The 20476-nt window shown below is 39.2% G+C and overlaps 1 protein-coding gene across 1 annotated transcript; it reads left to right on the forward strand.

The window, feature by feature from the left end:
• The first annotated feature begins 15 nt into the window (after window positions 1–15).
• LOC104998390 (chromosome unknown open reading frame, human C5orf47) lies at window positions 16–17152 on the forward strand. The gene is made up of 5 exons (XM_010853523.1): window positions 16–199; window positions 9488–9576; window positions 11318–11417; window positions 13337–13375; window positions 16966–17152. Exons 1-4 carry the CDS (start codon window positions 109–111, stop codon window positions 13354–13356), a joined length of 300 nt encoding a protein of 99 aa, XP_010851825.1. The 5' UTR covers window positions 16–108; the 3' UTR covers window positions 13357–13375; window positions 16966–17152.
• Window positions 17153–20476: the final 3324 nt, after the last annotated feature.

Raw genomic sequence — 20476 nt, forward strand, 5'->3', positions numbered from 1 at the left:
GCCACACCCCCACGGCCACCGCCACACCCCCACCGCCCCTCCGTGGGCGGCTCCGGGTTAGTCGCTTTGCTTAGCGGCCGTTAGACCACAGGCAGTGGGCTACTCGCCATGGACAGCCCTCCTGTCGGTCTGGGGACGAAGAGACGAGTCCGAACTGCGCTTCGGGATTGCCCCCAGAAGCCGCAGAAGCGCAATGAAGGTCATTTGAGATAAGCCTGAGATCCGAATCCGAGAGGGGAGGCTATTGGAAGGAGCTACTAGTGTCTCTCAGGATGATGGGGGCCTTGGCCTAAGTGTCCATATTCCTTTTAGGACTCATTGAATTTATGAGTTAGCCGAAGGAGAACCGACACCTTTAAAATGCTGTCTCTTACTCCTTGAAAGCAGAGGAGAGGATGTCTTTATATTTTCATTCTACCTGACTTCCCTCATAGCTCAGTTGGTAAAGAATCCGCCTGAAAAGCAGGAGACCTGGGTTGGATTCCTGGGTCGGGGAGATCTCTTGGAGAAGGGAAAGCCTACCCACTCCAGTATTCTTGGGCTTACCTTGTGGTTCAGCTGGTAATGAATCTGCCTGCAATGCAGGAGACCTGGATTCGACCCCTGGGTTGGGAAGATCCCCTGGAGAAGGGAAAGGCTACCCTCTCCGGTATGCTGGCCTGGATTATTCTATGGCCTCTATAGTCCATGGGGTTACAAAGAATCAGACGTGATTGGGCAACTTACTCTTCACTTTGTGTCCTTCAGGAGTGTTTTATATTCGAACGTTTTTTCTTCTTTAGTTTTTTCATATATCTTGTTAAATTTTTTCCTAGGTATTTGATCTTATATTCGGTCGTGAATGTGATTTCCTCTTCCATAATGTCCTCTGAATGTTGTTTGTGTATATAAGGCCTCTTGATTAAAAAACAAAAAGTTTCAGGAGAGTTGAGAGTTATACACTGGGTAGTATACCACCATAGTCAGAATCTAGAACATGCACATCACCTCAAAAAATCCTGCCTCTCTTTTGACAGCCCATCCCTCTAGCTGTACTTAAAAAAATTAATAGTTTATTGAGATATAATTCACAGTAGACTGAGTTTGCTCATTTAAAGTCTGTAATTCAGTGATTTTTTAAAATAGTGTTGTGCTACCATCATCACAATCAATTTAGAACATTTTTATTACCTCCCCCCAAACAAACCCTGTACCCTTTACTGTCACTCACCATTTCTTCTCACTGCACCTAACCCCAGCCCCAAGCGAGCACTCAACTATTTACTGTCTCCACAGATTTACCTATTCCGGGCATTTTGTATATATGAAATCATGCAGTACGGGCACTTTTGTGATTTGCTTCTTTCAAGTAACCTATTGATTTTAATTGATTTTTAATTTTTCGGTTGCTACACACAGGCTTTCACTAGTTGCAGAGAGTGGAGAGGACTCTTCTTTGCAGTGTATGGGCTTCTCGTTGTGGCGGCTTCTCTTGTGGAGCACAGGCTCTAGGCACTCAGGCTTCAGGAGTTGTGGGCTTAGCATGTGGAACCTTCCCGGATCAAGGGTCAAACCTGTGTCCCCTGCATTGGCAGGTGGATTCCTATCCACTGTACCACCAGGGAAGTCCCTGCTGCTGCTGCTGCTAAGTCACTTCAGTCGTGTCCGACTCTGTACGACCCCATAGACGGTAGCCCACCAGGCTCCCCTGTCCCTGGGATTCTCCAGGCAAGAACACTGGAGTGGGTTGCCATTTCCTTCTCCAATGCATGAAAGTGAAAAGTGAAAAGTGAAAGTGAAGTCGCTCGGTCGTGTCCGACTCCTAGCGACCCCATGGACTGCAGCCTACCAGGCTCCTCCATCCATGGGATTTTCCAGGCAAGAGTACTGGAGTGGGTTGCCATTTCCTTCTCTAATGCATGAAAGTGAAAAGTGAAAGTGAAGTCGCTCAGTCGTGTCCGACTCCTAGCGACCCCATGGACTGCAGCCTACCAGACTCCTCCATCCATGGGATTTTCCAGGCCAGAGCCTGTGGATTTTTGTATGTTAATTTTTGATCCAAGTACTTCACTGAATTCTTTTATTATTTGAATTAGTTTTGTCATTAATGCTTAATGATTTTCTGGGTATGCTATTATATTATTTGTAAATAGATATAGCTTTATTTTTAACCTATTTTTATGCCTGCAGTTGATTATTAAATTATTATTGTTTAATTGCTCTGGCTGATACCATGAATAGAATGTTGAATAGTAGTAGGGATAGTGAGCATCCTTGTCTTGTTCCTGATCTTAGGGGAAATGCCTCTAGTTTTTCCCCATTAAATGAAGTCTTGTCTTTAAGACTAAGGCCTGTATGTTTAAAACATTAAAATGTATTCTTCAGTTTTTATTTTCTTCATTGTTTTTACCAGGAATGAATGTTGAATTTTGTCGAAGACTTTCTTAGATTTTTGGAGATAATATTTTTTCCTTAGACTTATTAATATGGTATGTGATAATAGATTTCATAAGATTGAACGAACTTTGTCTTCCTGAAATAAATCCCACTTGGTTATAATGTATTTTTTTTCTTAATATGATGTTGGATTCTGTTTGCTAATAATTTGTTTAGGATTTTTGTTTTGGAATTTGAGACAGTTTTTCTTTCTTTATTTCATTTGGTTTAGGTATCATAGTTAAACTTAGTTCATAAAAGGAATTAGGAACTTTCCCTTTATTTTCAATGCTCTGGAATAGTTTATAGAGCACTGAGAATATTTGGTATTTGAAGATTTGGTAGAATTCTTTTGTGAAAACATCTAGGTCTAGTTTTTATGGGATAATTCCTTAATAATTTTCTCTGTATCTTCTATGGAAATTAGTCCCTTTACATTTTCTAATTGGATTGGGCCAATTTTGCTAATCTGTATTTTTCTAGGAGATTATTGCTTTCGTTGTTTTATTTCTTTGCATAGAGGTCTGCTCAGTAGCGTCTTTTGATTTTTAAAAATTATTTGTGTTTCAATGGTTAGTTCCCCCTTTTCATTTTTTGATGTATATGTTTTTTTTTTTCTTGATCAAGTTCACCAGTGTTTTATTTTGTTAATTTTTTAAAACAGAGGATTTTGATTTGTTAATTAGGTGTTTTATTTTTCTAATTTCTTTCTCAATAATAAAGATAAACAATAAAGATAAAACTTCATTATTTCCTTATGTGTACTTTCTCTTGGTTTACTTTGTCCTTATGCTTTTGTTTTGAGCAAAAAATTTAATTTTTCCTTCCTTTTTGTCAATAAAAGTATTTAGCACCTGAATTTTCTTTCTAACTACTTTAAATCCCATAGATTCTAATAAATGGGCTTCCCTCATAGTTCAGTTGATAAAGAATCTGTGTGCAATGCAGGAGACCCAGGTTCAATTCCTGGGTTGGGAAGATCCCTTGGAGAAGGAAATGGCAACCCACTCCAGTATTCTTGCCTGGAGAATCCCATGGACAGAGGAGCCCGGCAGGCTACAGTCTATGGGGTTGTAAGAACTGGACATGACTTAGCCACAACCAGACTTCCTATTTGACAGGAATTAATTACTGCTTTAAATCCCATAGATTCTAATATATAATGTTTTTATTGTCACTTAAAAAATTTTTCATTTTTGTAATTTCAGTTTGTATTACCACTTTCACTCTAGAGTTGCTTAATAGATTTGATTTTAAAAGTTTCCAGGACTTATTCTTTTTTTCTTTCTTTCTTTTCTCCTAGTAAGCTCTAGTTTTATTGCATTGTGATCAGAATGTTGTTTGTAATGTCTCCACTTTATGAATGTTATTGATGTTTATTTTGTGACCCAGTTCATGAACTCTGCTTCTGGTTCTTTTTCTCCAAAAGCCAAGAGAGAGGACTGGCCTTTTAAGTTGTGTTTCTTCCTTTAAATTCATGCTTGCTGCTTTAACCAAATCAGTTCCATTAAATTGCAGGCTTTTGGTCCTTTATGTGGTGTCTGGCCTTTTAAATCACACATTGAAATTCTTTCCTGTAGTCTGTGCTGTGATCTGCCTGGTTATCTTCTGTAATAGTATTTCGAGGTTTAGGGTGCATTTCATCTGTTTGCTCCAGCTCTCTTGCAGGCACCTCTTCTAGTGTCCCTCCTTTCTCTTCATTGTTGGCCACAAAGCCTTGCTTAGGGTGAGGTTTAAGCAAATAGGATCGTAGTGCTGTGATTTAATGCTTTTTCTCATTTTACTTATATTAATTTTGTATTTTCAGCATTCTCTCTCTTCAAGTAATGCTGGGGGTATGGTTTTGTGAAGAATCCTTGTCAAGTTTTTTGGGGAGAAATTTTGGCATGTTTATTACTGTACCCTGTCTCTCTCTCCCCTACCCCTGCTATTCACTGTAGCTACCAGAAGTTCTGCACTGAAAGGTTTTGAACAAGAGAAATAGTAGGAACAGGTTTACTTATTTCATGCTGTTTAGAGGAGAGTTGAAGGCAGGCAAGAATAAAGCCCAAGTTGAAAAATACATGAATAATTTGTTTGCTATCCTTTTTCAGGACTTAATTTTACTTTGCTAATTTAATTTACCTAAATTAATTTTGATAATTTAGAAGTATAAAACTGTACTGTATGTAACTTGATTGACTCCTGAGAATCAGCTGTGGTGGGAAACCTTCAGAGATTCTTCATCAGGGGCACTATTTTAGACTTCATATCCCTCCAAAGGTCCCGTTGTTAAAAGGTGCTCAGGTTTTTTGTTTTGGAGTTTTATTTTTTGGCCCCTGAACTGGTGATCTAAAAAATTAGGAATAGTGTTAGACATTTTAGCATTAGGTTTCCAGTTCCTTTGAATAATAGAAACAGACAAAAGACTCATTCTAGAAATTACGAGTATGGTGGTAGTGGTGAGCTCTTCAACTTTAAAAAGGAGAGAGCAGGAAGAGAGGAAAGAATAAAATGGATCCAGTATTGCATTAGCACCAGCAGATCAAAGAGAAAAACAATAGTCCAGCAGTAAGGTAGTAGATTAGAAATGAAGAATATTGAAAAACAGATGAAGAAGCTCATGGGAGAAGGGAAAGGATGCATGAATGAGTACTGGAGATCCCCACATAAGTTAGGTAGAAACGACAGGATGGCAAAGAGCTCAGATTGTGGAACCAACTCTCTGCTTTTTTAACTTTGTGCTGAGCTAGAATAGCTTTCCTCTAGTTGGCTGCCCTGCTGGAGTAGGAGATGACGATAATTCGGTTTTGTTTTGAAGTTTGGTTCTGAAATTTTGAAATTTTTTGCTGTTCCTTTGTGGCAGGAATGACATGGTCAGAGCTGGGGGAAAGATAACTGGGAGTGAGTGAGAGTGGGAGAGATTGGAAGCCAGAGACCAGTTTTGAGGCGGTGATAAAAGGAAGTATAAAAGGCCTGAACGAAGACAGTAGCAGTGGAGGGGGAGTGAGCAGGATTGATGCCTGGCTGGAAGAGGGAAAAGGCCAAGTCTGAAGTTTCCGTGCTGTGCAGCTGAGGCGATGATCAAGCCACTAACTTTGGTGACCACTCTGCTGTGCTTTTGAAACCAAGAGTAGTATCAAGGGAAGGAGGTAGACTTATATTTCAGTCAAGCCAGAGAGTGCTTAAGTGTTTTAAGTCTTACTCATTCTTGGGTGTCTTTAATATTAACATTAAGTGTGCCTTCATTGAATACTTAGGCCTGGCTCTCTGCAAGGAACAAAGGTAAATGCTTTATTCAGTAACATTTATTTAACATCTGCCATATTGTAGACACTAGGTTAGGTGCTAGTGACACAGAGGACTCAGGCAAATGTTTTACTCTCAAGGGACTTTTACATGAATAATGGAAATACAAGCTAGCAGGCATCAGTGCTGTGAGAGAGACATCTTGGAAGGTCTTTGATAGTTCAGGAAAATGGAGACAAAGAAGAAATCAAGGTATATGAATGGAGAAATTGTGAGTAGGTTGGTAGGTATCTTCAAGAGCATTGACTTTGAAGTCAGAAAGCCATAATCTTGGTTCTCTCATTTACTAGCAGTGTAATATTAGCTAAGTTAGTTAACTGTTCTGATGTTCAGTTTCTTTTTCTATAAAATCAGGATAATAGTTCCTACCTCAATGAGTTACTGTGAAGATTAAGTGAAGTAATGCGTGCAAAATGCATAGCACAGGGTTTGGCAGAGAGAGTAACATGCCAGTAATGTTGGCACACTCAGCAGAAGTAGCTTGGTGAAAGAGAGGGTGATTGTCCCAGGGTCTGGACACTAAATATTTATTGAATGAGTGAGAAATAAATTTTGTACCACATTGTGGAATGCCTTGGAGACTCATTTTATGATTACTGAAGATTTTTGAATGGTGGAGTCGAGTTATCAGAAACACATAGGCTTCCCTGTGGCTCAGATGGTAAAGAATCTGCATGCAATGGGGGAGACCTGAGTTTGATCCCTGGGTCAGGAAGAGCCCCTAGAGATGAGAATGTCTACCCTCTCTGGTATTCTTGCCTGGAGAATTCCACGGTCAGAGGAGCCTGGTGGGATACAGTCCATGGGGTCTCAAAGAGTTGGACATGACTGAGCGACTAACACACACACACATATACTTCTGGAAGATAAGCTTATAAGCTGTTGCTGCTCCTAAGTTGCTTCAGTCGTGTCCGACTCTGTGCAACCCCACAGATGACAGCCCACCAGGCTCCTCTGTCCATGGGATTCTCCAGGCAAGCGTACTGGAGTGGGTTGCCATTGCCTTCTCCAATGCATGCACGCATGCTAAGTCACTTCAGTCATATCCGACTCTGTGACCCTATGAACAGCAGCCCACCAGGCTCCTCTGTCCATGGGATTCTCCAGGCAAGAGTACTGGAGTGGGTTGCCATTGCCTTCTCCAGTATAAGCTGTGTGTGAGACGTATTGTAGTTTAGAAATCCGGGCATGTGTGCTCAGTCATGTCCCACTCTTTGCGACCCCATGGACTGTAGCTTGCCCGGCTCCTCTGTCCATGGAATTTTCCAGGCAAGAGTTCTGGAGTGGGTTGCCATTTCCTCCTCCAGGGGATCTTCCTGACACAGGAATCAAACCGTGTCTCCTGTCTCCTGCACTGGCAGGTGGGTTTTTTTTACCACTGTGCCACTTGGGAAGCCTCTTAGAAATCCAGGGGCTGGCAAGTCAGTAACTCTTCTTAATGTTTCGGGCAAGACTCATAAGTCAAGCTGGTTCTATATTATCCAGAACTTGGGAGATACAACCATAATTTTTATATAGTAGAGCTTCCCTGGTAGCTCAGCTGGTAAAGAATCTGCCTGCAGTGGGGGAGACCTGGGTTCGATGCCTGGGTTGGGAAGATCCCCTAGAAAAGGGAAAGGCTACCCATTCCAGTGTTCTGGCCTGGAGAATTCCATGGACTCTATAGTCCATGGAGTCTCAAAGAGTCAGACCCAACTGACTTTCACTTATATATAGTAGAGGGTGATGAATGCTATTGTGGAGGTACAAATAAATGCTGTGGAGGTGGTGAATAATTGGGGGATGAAGGAATTAAGGAAAGTTTCTTGGTGGTGGATGTGGCTCTGTGAGATTTACACATGTTCCTGAGATAATAGGGGATTATAGGTGGGGAAAACATGTAAGCAAAGTACCATAAGGATCAGTGATGGATAATGATTAGAGAAGGAGGAAAATATATTTAGACTGGATCACAGTGTTTTCAAAGAGTAGAGACAGATTTGAAGCACAAGTTGAAGCTTCAAATTTGAAGCATAAAATCTAGGTATACAGGGGAGCCATAGCCTCAGTAAAGTGCCCAAAATAAGTAGAAGAAATGATTTTGCCTTTTTTTCTTTTTCTCTTCTCTATGCTCCTTGACATATTTTATATTTCTAACTAATACAGATAGATATGAGGGTGCCTATCTTGACCTCAAGGAGTATATATATCTAGGTTAGGTAAGGCTTACAAACAGAAAATGTTTGGAAAAGAGACAAGTACAGTATTCCAAAGGATGTAGGCGCTTAGAGGGAAGGATACATGTGGGTATATGAAGAGCAGAGTTTCCCAAACTTGTTATTTTCCTGTTATATCTGTACATCTGTACTATAATTTACTTAATATATTTATTTAAATAGGTGCATTTTTCCCTCTCAACTGTATTTCTTTTTAGAACAGTTTACATCATTACCTCAGTGGAAAGCATGTATCATTTTCCATAAATAGAAATTAACTAAAAAGAATCTAATAAAGGAAAAACAATATTATTAAATTCTAGCCAAATAGGTTGTCTTCTGGAAGTTGCTGCAGTCATAAAGAGAGATGAGCAAGTCTTAGAAAAGTTTAAATGACATACCAGTTCCAAACTCTGACTTTCTCCTTGATATAATCAGAAGATTGGAAAAGAATTCAAAAGGGAATGAGTTTCTTTTCATGTGAGTTCATATTCATTAGTGCTGTATCTGTGCCTGGTTCAGGATCAGTGGTCTGTTCCTCACAAATGGGGCATGCCAGTTTAGAACATACTCTGTTTCACTCAACAAATGGAGTATTGATTGTGTATCTAATTTCTATACTGCTGGACTTCTAATGAATAGAACACATTTCTCAAGCAAACAGCATGATAAATCCTGTGGTAACTGAGCATAGGGTGCTTTGTGAAATCAGAGAAGGCCCTCTGCCCCTGGAAAGCTAAATACTGGATGAGTCGAAGAAGGCCAAGTAGAGAGCGGTGGTCTGGCAGGAATACAGCGGGGAAATGTTGGGGTACATACAGGGTGTTGAAGGCAAAAGAACAAACATAAGCACTTTCAGGGAACACATGCTCATTGTGCTTTGATTTTGTCTTTGGATACGCAAACCCTTAGGCTTTCTTCTCACGGTTAATATTTGGGAAGGCAGTATGGTTTATTGAGTAGAGTCCGGAAGCTTATAACTCTGACAGACCTTTATTAGAACCTACTGTGTGTCTGGTAGGATAGATAGATGAATGCTACACACAGGGACACTGCCCCACCAGAAGGTCACAGCATGGTGAAGGAAACTATAAATATATGCTACTGTGCTGAGTACCTTGAGCAAAGTGTTTCTGGAAGCAAGGGCTGTGGGTGTTTGAGGGGAGAGGCTGTAGAAACCTATGAGCTGAGTTTTGAAAGCAGGTAGATATTTGCCTCACTGGTGTGTGTGTGTGTGTGTGAGAGAGAGAGAGAGAGCACGCCCAGGGCAAGGTGTGGTTTTCTGGTATTTGTTTACTCTGTTGCTAACCCTTCTGGGGCTCACCTTTCAAGTTGGAAAGGGAAGGAGATCTAGGCACCATTAGATAGTTTACCCTTAGTTTTCTTGTTTTATTTTTTTCCAGTATAGTATTAGTTAATTGGTAAACTGCTATTATCTAGTCATCTGAAATATATCAACAAGTGTAAAAATCCCCAAAGAAAGCTTGAGACATTTATAGTTGTTAATTATCGGGATAGTGAATTCTGTAAAGTATGTGCTGACTTGATATTTTACCTTGTTTCTCTCTCTCTGTTTTTTTAAAAATTAGGTTTAACCCAGAAGAATTTAGCTAAAGAGTTTGACTTCCCCATACCTTTGAGTGAAACTTCCAAAATAATGAAGAAGAAGAACAAAAAGGTATATTTTTGCACAGGGGAATGAGTGATATTTTGAATTTTAGATTAACCTGTTTAAATACAAATGTGTGAAGAAACTCAAGACATTGAAAATAGTTCCATCTTTTGAAAAATTAAGTTTAATGAAATGAGAAAACTAGAATTAATGATCAGAAATGAAACTGGGTTTGAAAATATTTATTAACCATGAAGAATACCTCTTCCTGTGTTTGAAGATATAAAATATATTTTAACCAAAGTATAACTGTGAGCTTTTTCAAAGCATGAAAATACATATTCTATAGAATATAACATGGATTTCACAGGAAAGTACAAGGTATCTATGTTGTTGTCACAGTGCTCTTTTAAGGACAAGGGATATACATTGTTTCTAGCAGGAAATCTGACAAGCAAGGACCTTTATGCTGAACCCTTTTCTTGTCTAGTTGTCCACATGTCATGGTGACTTCAGTGTTTTAAACATATTCAAGATCAGTTATTCTACTAATCTTTGTTTACCACCGTATGTTTTACACTTCATTTTAAAGAAATCATTAGTTGATAATGACACATAAATTATATTATTTCTGAGTTTTAAGTTTTTTTGATTTCTAATCCATATATGGTATAGAATAGCATTCAAAGTGACTGACTCTTTCAGCAAGTGTATTTTGAATGAGCATTTAATCTTCCCAGTATACTGAGAAGTTTTTCTTCCAAGAACCAATTCCTCTTGGACAATAGCCAATGTTTACCTATAACTACTGTGGGCCAGACACTAGGTGTAAATGCTGTATGTATATTTTTCATGATTTCTAATAATCCAATGTATGAAGTTACTCCTAGATGAGATTAAAACGCTTGCCTGATATTAAGCAACTGGTTAAGTGGTTAAGCTGGAATTTGAGCCTAGATTTCTCTGTTTGCTTCTGTGGTCTCCATTCTTCCTATTCTAGTATATTCATGCTCTCTGGTAAGTTTGCTTTGGTATGTCCTAGGAGAAATGTTTAAGTATTAACTAGAATAATAAAATACACTAAAAAATCATATCATGGCCCAGTGGTTTATACATAGGAATAGAAATTATTATTTTTACTACCTTTCAAAACAAAATTGAGTATGTTGAAACCATAGGACTTACTGGACATTGCCTTTGAAAGACCTTGCCTTCATCCAGGAAAGTTTATTTATTTATTATAAATTTCCCCAATTATTTATTTTTAATTTTTTGGCTATGCCATGCAGCATGTATGATCTTAGTTCCCCAACCAAGGAACAAACCGCCTCCTGTGGAGTCTTAACCATTAGACCACCAGAGAAGTCCCCAGGACAGTTAGTTTAAATACTACAGAGAGGAAATACTAAAAAGTTAGAAAAAGATACCAGAGAATTCAGTGAATATGGGAAAGCAATTTTGTTTAATTTTTAGATCTCTGAGTGCTTTGTAATGATATCAAATTGACATGCACCACAGTTGACTTGGGGCTTCCCTTGTGGCTCAGCTGATAAAGAATCCACCTGCAATGCGGGAGACCTGGGTTCGATCCCTGTGTTGGGAAGATCCCCTGGAGAAGGGAAAGGCTACCCACTCCAGTATTCTGGCCTAGAGAATTCCATGGACTGTATAGTCCATGGGGTTGCAAAGAGTCGGACACGACTGAGTGACTTTCAGTCATCACGGTTGACTTACTTCTAGTTGTCTGCATCACACTGTAGTCCACATTCTCTGCTCAGTGTTCCTTAACTGTGCTTATCTTTTGAAGGTTTTAGTATGGAATGGAGTGTACAAAATCATTTCAAAAATGCTTGAAGAAAATGAGAAATACAGACTTAGGCTGAAATGCCAACAGTTGTCTAGAGAAAGTAAGTAAACACAATTTTCATTGTATTAAAGAGAGCTGGCTTCTCTAATACTTTATTTCTCTTGGATCACATTAGATCAGTAGTTTTCCTCATTGTCACATTCAGTGCATAGCACTGTAGATTCGAGGCTACCGTTGTATCACTGTTCATCATAATTAAAAGTACAGAGCATTGTAAAGCACTGAGTGTAGAATAGACCACAGGTGTAGCTATGTGTGGAGGAGTGCAGAAAGTGAATGTTGACTGAGCTTCCTGAGCCAAGGAAACATGCTTGTCTCTTAAATCTGAAATATTTTTGTTAAATCTGAATTTGAATGAGCGAGTAAGTGAGTGAAAGTTGTTCAGTCTTGTCCAACTCTTCGATACTCCATGGACTGTAGCCTGCCAGGCTCCTCTGTCCATGGAATTCTCCAGGTCAGAATACTGGAGTGGGTATCCATTTCCTCCTCCAGGTGATCTTCCCTTCTCCAGGGGATCTTCCCTTTTCCAGGGGATCTTCCCAACTCAGAGATCAAACCCAGGTATCCTGCATTGCAGATGGATTCTTTACTGTCTGAGCCTCCAGGAAAGCCGGGTCACAAAACTCATCCATATAGATGGAGAAAAGCATTTTAACTATATTATAGTGTACATTCTGTGTTACTTCATACAGTCACTTCGTTTTCATGATGCTGCAGTCCAATTTAATGCATTTAGCAAACTCTTCCCTTGAGTTATAGCCTTGATGTCATTATTTCATTCCTGGAAAACAATTCATAATTTAAACCATATTTAAAACTACATCAGTTGATGTTGTGGTCAAAGCAAAATTAGATGTAATCTAGTATGTTTATTAAAGTAATTGGAAGTTCTGGATTCTCAAACAGTTAAGCTGGATACAATTTATATAACAATGCCACATGAATTGCTTAATCATAAGTGATTTTCTTTCCTTCACATGCATGTCCTAATACATATATTACCATGCTGAATGTTTCTGTAGGTTTTTAGTATAGTTACTCAGTGACAACTTTTATTTTGACAGTCTGTAAATCTGCAGAATTTGATTTTGTGAAAAGTATTTTCATAAGATAATAATTAAAACAGAATGTTGTAAGCAATATAACACTGGAGACTCATTACTGTTCTTGTAATATTGCATTCATAATAGCATGAATTGTTTGCAATAATGGTATTTATACTAATGTTCACATTACTGATACTCTGCTTTGCTTTGCTTATCCAGTTAAAAAAGAGAATGAGGCAGGAGAGGGAATTAGGAAAAAGCTGTCAGTGGTTTCTTAGGTGACAAGGATGCTTGTATAGGCAGAGAAATGTGCAAAAATATCGACATTGTTCTGTTAATCCAGATCCAGTTACTCTAATAAATACACTAGATTACATCTAATTTTGCTCTGGCCATTACCTTGAACTCGTTAAATTCTTTTGTGCCTCAGCAGTAGGCCTTCTGAGCCCAGGTGGCTCAGTGGTAAAGAATCCACCTGCCAAGCAGGAGACGTGGGTTTGATCCCTAGGTTGGGAAGATCTCCTGGAGAAGGAAATGGCAACTCACTCCAGTATTTCTTGTCTGGATAATCCCATGATCAGTGGGCTACAGTCCATGGGGTCACAAAGGAGTCAGACATGACTGAGGGTCTAAACAACAGTAGGCCCTCAACTAAACATCAGATGATTTAATGATCTTGTAAAGATTATTTAGCAACTTAAATTGACATGCTGTGTTTTCCAGAAGCTGCATGTTATAAATGAAAAGTATCTTTATAATTCATTATTTTATTACAATTTTAAATAAGATTATAGAAGCTAATAATTATATTTTTAAATGTATTATAATTCTTATTCCTTAATATATGTTTATTAAGGAAAAACCAGTGCCAGAGACCAACTTGAATTTTCCTTATACTTTATCTTGTTCCTAGATTCAAAAGATACAAAATGAATCTTCTTGTCATCTTCTGGTAAGAATACACTTAGATAAAAATTAAAAGGTATAGACTTTTCCCTTCGCCTTTTACATTCTACCATCTCCAACCTTTAGTTGCCTAATTCCAACCTGTTTTCTTTTTTAAATCCAGTGTTTGACACCTAGAAGGCATTCATTAAATGTTGATTGAAATTTAATAAGCTTCATTCAGGCCTCATATTCATAGTGCTATTGAAACTGCTCTCACCATGGTCCAACTTTTTTTGTTTTTTATTTTTGTTCATGTATCTGCTTAGTTCTCTTTTATTTTTGAACATGCTGTCACATTTAATGTTATCTTACTACTATTCCTTCAAAATTTTTTTCTTACTTATGACATTAAAGACTGTGTCATGGTTCTCTTTCTACCTTTCTGACTATATTTTCTGTGTATCTTTTACTTGTCCTTTTTGCTTCCATCTAATAACAAATGCTGCCCTTGGAGTAACTGTTGGTCCTCTTCTCTCTTCATGGGCTTCTCGGGTGGCACTAGGCAGCGGTAAAGAACCTGCTTGCCAGTGCGGGAGGCATAAGAGACACAGGCTCAGTCCCGGGTCAGGAAGATCTCCTGGAGAACGGCACAGAAACCCACTCCAGCGTTCTTGCCTGGAGAATCCCATGGAGAGAGGAGCCTGGTGGTCTACAGTCCCAGGAATGGAACCCAGGTCTCTGGTACTGCAGGCAGATTAGTATTCTTTAATCTGTAATAGCTCTTCAGTCTTTCTTTGTCTTTTATGATATTGACAATTTTGAAGAGTGCAGGCCAATTATTTTTCAGTCTATCCATCTGGGGTTGCACAGAGCTGAACATGACTGAAGTGACTAAGCACGCACATTCTCTCTTTACATACATATTCTGAGATAATTCACCTGTTTTGTGGCTCAATTACTCTTTCTGGGTGTATGACCCTTAAATATCTATTTCACTTCTGACCGCTGGTCAAGTACCTCTGAATTTATTTAGGTTGTTCTACATTTACTTTAAATGCTACATGGCTTAAACTGATCATGTCATCCCCCTTAGTGTTTTTTTTTTTTTTTTTTCCCAGTTGTGCCCTGGTTTACTTATCGTCTGGACTCTTAATTCTTAGGGATAGGTTACACCCAGTTTGGTAGGGTTTGGGAAGTAGTAGAAAAAGTAAGTAAGATGGGCTTTGGTGAAGAGAAATTAAACTTTTATAAGTGAGAATGTGGGGGAAGGGAGTATATGGACATCAGCAAATTCATGGAGTCCAAGAAAGTGTTTATAAATGTACAGTTTTATTAAACTTATTGAAAGTAGTCATAGTAAAGAAGGGTATACAGTATACTGAAACTTTGTTTCAAATGGACTCACCTGGATACTTGGCCAAGGATCTGTACTTAATTCAGTAGGCAGTGAAGAAACATGGAATGTTTTCTTAATGAATTCTAAAAGATTTATTCTAAATGATTTCAAATGTATATACAAATTGCAAGAAGAATGCAAAGACCTTCAGAATACACTTTGCTTGGGTTCACCAGTTTTTACATCTTGCCACATGTGCTTTGTCATTATCCTGCTCCCCATTCCTCTTTCTCTGTGTATGTGTGTAAAGCCTTGCCCCTTAATACTTTAGTGTGTATATCCTAAGAGCCAGGATATCTTTATTTTTACAACCACACTAGAAATATCAAATTCAGAGCATTTAACACTGATATAAAATTTTTATAAAATCTATAGTCTGTATTCCAATTTTTTCTTGTGCCATTAATGTCCTTAATGGGATTTTTTTGTTACAGAAGATCTGAATCAAAGGTCATGTATCATATTAATTGTAATGTCTCTTTAATGTAATGTATTAGTCACTCAGTTGTGTCCAACTCTTTGCAACCCCATGGACTATAGCCCATTAGACTGCTCTGTCCATAAGTTTCTTGGAGTGCGTAGCCATTCCCTTCTCCAGGGGATCTTCTCAACCCAGGAATCAAACCCAGGTCTCCTGAACTGCAGGCAGATTAGTATTCTTTATCTGTAACAACTCTTCAGTCTTTCTTTGTCTTGTATGATATTGACAGTTTTGAAGAGTGTAGGCCAATTATTTTTCAGTCTATCCGTCTGGACTTGCTGATAATTCTCCTGATTTGATTCACATTTTGCATTTTTGGTTGGTACATTATATAAATAATGTTACTTTCTTCTCAGAACTTCACATCAGGAGTGATGAGGTTTTCATTTATCTCTTGTTGAGGATGTTAACTTTGATCTGTTGGTTAAGATGTCCAGAACTCTACTATACACAGTTACTGTTCTTCCTTTTATAATTAGTAAGTGTTTTATGGAAAGATAATAAGAAATTATGCAGATATCTTGTACATTGTCAGTATAGGACATTTCAAAGCAGTGGGTTAATCAGGTGTGCATTTTAAAAAGAATCTGATGTCATTTTGTGAAAACGTGGAATGGAGGCAAGACAGAAGGTGAAAAAGAAAATCTAGGGATTGTAATAGCAGACCAAGGGAAAAGTAAAATGCACTTGAAAAGTGGAGAGGACACAGATGACTAGATGTAGGGAAATATGTAGATGATACTAAGGTTTGACAATGAGTAGGTAAGAAATAAATTGAAAGAGTTGGTTTTATGAACCTACTTAGTTTTATTTTGGCATGTAGGATTTCAAGCAGTAGGTACTCAGGTGAAAACTGTAAGCATTTGGAAGTGTCGGAGCCCATGTGATACCTACACTGCAATAAGTGTATGCGGTTCTGGCAGTAGGTGCAGATGAAACCTCATTGTGGGGGTGGAGGGAGAGGAGAGGACTGAGAACACAGTGTCGGGCAGTGCCTAGGATGAAGAGGAAGTCTCAGGCTCTCGAAGAGGGATCCTAGGGGCATAATTAGGAGTGATGAGAGAAATGATTGAGAGAGGGGATACAAATGAAGCTTGCAGATCGAGGGACTGATCTCAAAGGGGCTGAGTTCCAAGGAGGGCATTGACCTTGTTCAGTGACAGTATAGGGGTATGAAATGCTGTTCAGAGTTCCAACACTTAGAAGTAAAGCAAAAATTCCAAGTGTTGACAGTGGCCATCCTTGCAATGACTTTGCTTGTGAGTGGCTGGAGTGGCCTGGTGATAAAGGCCTGTGGTATAGTGTTTTGTGGCACAGTTCTTATAATTGGGACTGTTGAAGTCACCAAGGGTATTGACAGGAACTGGGGAGGGGAAGAAAATATGAGTTGAGCCCATCAGAAGCTTTTTATGGTCAACTAGAAAAGGAGGCTTCCCTGGTGGCTCAGATGGTAAAGAATCTGCCTGCAATGCAGGAGACCTGGGTTTGATCCCTAGGTCGGGAAGATCCCTTGGTGAGAATACCCACTCCAGTATTCCTGCTGGGTTAGCCCCATGGACAGAAAGGAGCCTGGAAGACTGCAGTCCATGGGGTCGCAGAGAGTTGGACACTGCTGAGCAAATTAGCCCGCATAGAGAAGGTAAAAGCTATCAAAACAATAAGTGCAGGGAGTGGCTAACTGTTGCTTTGCTGTATTAGAAACGTTACAATTTTTCAGTAACTACTAATTACGACATTTTATATTAACAAGAATTCAATTTTGTCATCTTGTATTTAGGTTTAACCTATTTCTGGATCTGTTTACCAAAGAAGATTATGAAGAGTTTAAAGATGGAATTTTAACTTGTCATAATTATATGGTTTGTTGGAATTAGAACTTTAACAGTTGAGCAGAAGAAACTACGCTTTTTATCAATTAGTGTTTCTTTGAAAATTAATAAAAATTTTAAATGTTGTTATATGCATACAGGTATTATTTTGAGAATTAATACTTATTCCATACTCATTAAAATTAATATTTTACATAAAATTTAAATTAGCATTTCAGTATAATTGCATGCATTTAAAATTGCCAACTTTCCCTTTTAATAATGAATCTGCAGCCGCTGTTTTATTTTTCTTCATATCGATTTAATTAAGTTAAATTTGGATTCACTTAAATTATTTTTGGCTTCCTCAATTTTTCTAAATTTCTCAATTATGATAAAAACCTACCATTTACATAGAAATTGTTTGAGATGTTTAATAGTTATTTAAGCCATCTTTTTATCTGAGGGAAAATTAGTAAATTTATGCAAATTCTATATTATAATGTGGAGTATTTTGGAGAAATGTTGGATGGAGATCAAAGACATTCTTCTCCTTTCTAGGCTCCTAATTAGATACATTTTTAAGTGGATAAATGAGAGATTTAGAACTTTGAAAATAATTTAGAAGTGTTTTTCAGTGAAGTCCCTGTTTTTCTATTCAATGTTAGTAGTAATCTTCTAGTGCCTACAGCAGTTCTGCTTTTTGCTGATGTAGTCTCTCTCACTAAATTGTATCAAAGACTGGAGCTAAAAATGTAGGGGGGAGGAGACAAAAAGATGTTTTCTCATCATCAAGCTCCATGTGCACTCCTTGCTTCTTTCCCTGAGTAAATTCAGTTCAGTTCAGTCACTCAGTCGTTTCTGACTCTTTGCAACCCCATGGACTACAGCACACCAGGGTTCCCTGTCCGTCAGCAACTCCCAGAGCTTGCTCAATCTCATGTCCATCGAGTCGCTGATGCCATCCAACCATCTCATCCTCTGTCATCACCTTCTCCTCCCGCCTTTGATCTTTCCCAGCATCAGGGTCTTTTCCAGTGAGTCAGTTCTTCCCATCAGGTGGCCAAAATATTGGAGTTTCAGCTTCACTGTCAGTCCTTCCAATGACTATTCAGGGCTGATTTCCTTTAGGATGGACTGGCTTGATCTCCTTGAAGTCCAGGAGACTCTCAAGAGTCTTCTCCAACACCACAGTTCAAAAGCATCAATTCTTTGGCGCTCATCTTTATAGTCCAACTCTCACATCTGTATGTGACCACTGGAAAAACCATAGCCTTGACTAGATGGACCTTTGTTGGCAAAGTAATGGCTCTGCTTTTGAATATGCTATCTAGGTTGGTCATAACTTTTCTTCCAATGACCAAGTGTCTTTTAATTTCATGGCTGCAGTCACCATCTGCAGTGATTTTGGAGCCCCCCAAAATAAAGTCTGTCTCTGTTTCCACTGTTTCCCCATCTATTTGCCATGAAGTGATGGGACTGGATGCCATGATCTTAGATTTCTGAATGTTGAACTTTAAGCCAACTTTTTCACTCTTCTCTTTCACTTTCATCAAGAGGCTCTTTAGTTCTTCACTTTCTGCCATAAGGGTGGTGTCATGTACATATCTGAGGTTATTGATATTTCTCTTAGCCATCTTGATTCCAGCTTGTGCTTCATCCAGCCTGGCATTTCTCATGATGTACTCTGCATATAAGTTAAATAAGCAGGGTGACAATATACAGCCTTGACGTACTCCTTTCCCTATTTGGAACCAGTATGTTGTTCCATGTACAGTTCTAACTGTTGCTTTACCCCTGAGGTAAAGATCCCCTTTTTTAATCCAGGATCATAACAGTGATGTGCATTTTTTTGAGTGTACTGAGAGGGTGAGCTTCCTCATTTCTCTTACAATGGCATTATAGAGTGGTAATAATACAGAATTCTCATGAGGTGGTTCAAGATGTAAGGGTTGTAAAATAATTCATGGTGTTATAAGTTAACTACTTCATGAGACTAGAACAGCCTAGGGTTGTTGCATCTTTACCAAATCCACCTGCTTCTAATTGAAGGACACATTGCCTGAATAAATGGGCCCTGCCTGCCATGCAGTATCCAAAGGTCCCCTAGCAGGGAGGGTCGTGCAACTTCTTTGGAGTGTACTGGGCAAATGTTCTGGCTGCTAAATTCTTGGGTAAAGCTTCAAATTTTGGTTAATACAATTTAAATCATTGTAAAATGAGACATTTACTTGTTTACACTGCAGTTTATGTTGCATAAAGTTTTATGATGAATGTAAATGAGGATGTTAGATTCGCTCCAATGTAGGTTTATATTTATGTAAGTTATACTACTTGACATAGCAGTCTGTTTTAATTTATCAAGTGTGTCAGTACTTATTTGACATGGCTTCCCTGATAGGTCAGTTGGTAAAAAATTTGCCTGCAATGCAGGAGACCCCAGTTCGATTCCTGGGTCAGGAAGATCTGCTGGAGAAGGGATAGGCTACCCACCCCAGTATTCTTGGGCTTCCCTTGTGGCTCAGCTGGTAAAGAATCCACCTGCAGTGTGGGAGACCTGGGTTTGATCCCTGGGTTGGGAAGATCACACGAGTCTAGTGCTGGATACAAGCTTAGTTTGTCTCACTGTTCTCAACCCATGGAAGAAGGGCTTCCCTCATGGCTCAGTGGGTAAAGAATCTGCCCGCAGTGCAGGACACACAGGAGGTACAGGTTTGATCCCTGGACTGGGAAGATCCCCTGGAAGAGGAAATGGCAACCCACTCGAGTGTTCTCACCTGGAAAATCACATGGATAGAGGAGCCTGGTGGGCTAAAGTCCATGGGGTCGCAAAGAGTTGGATACAACTGAGCGACTAAGCATGCACAGTGATGATAGACTAGTTTTGAGTTTGGGAGCCAAGCCTGTGGAGATAGAGGTGGAAGCACACTGCTGCTGCTGCTGCTGCTAAGTCACTTCAGTCGTGTCTGACTCTGTGTGACCCCAGAGACGGCAGCCCACCAGGCTCCCCCATCCCTGGGATTCTCCAGGCAAGAATACTGGGGTGGGTTTCCATTTCCTTCTCCAGTACATGAAAGTGAAAAGTGAAAGTGAAGTCTCTCAGTTATGTCCGACTCTTATTACAGAATGCTTGAAGGGCAGTGGTGTGCCACTGAAGTAGCATCCCACGTTCCTAAGTCAGGGCCCATATATCTATGGCATCTATGTAAATATGCTCAGATTTTCTACCATGGGGGACATAATTGATGGCCTGCCTGAACTGCATTGCAAATCGAGTACTGCATTTGCATGAGGCTCTTGTTTCCCAATTATTTGCTGTAGCCAGTCATTAAGCATGGCGGGGATATTAAGGCAGGCACATTTCTTTAAAATGGGCCTTAAAGACTCCCCATTTGCCTTGCTAAAACTCTCTTAGAACCACAGCAGAGAAAGAGAATCTAAGACTTTTCCTACCCAACTCTCTTTCCTTACCCCTTTCTC

This window comes from Bison bison, unplaced genomic scaffold (genome assembly GCF_000754665.1).
Source record: "Bison bison bison isolate TAMUID 2011002044 unplaced genomic scaffold, Bison_UMD1.0 scf7180017864329, whole genome shotgun sequence".
NCBI classification, from domain to species: domain Eukaryota; kingdom Metazoa; phylum Chordata; class Mammalia; order Artiodactyla; family Bovidae; genus Bison; species Bison bison.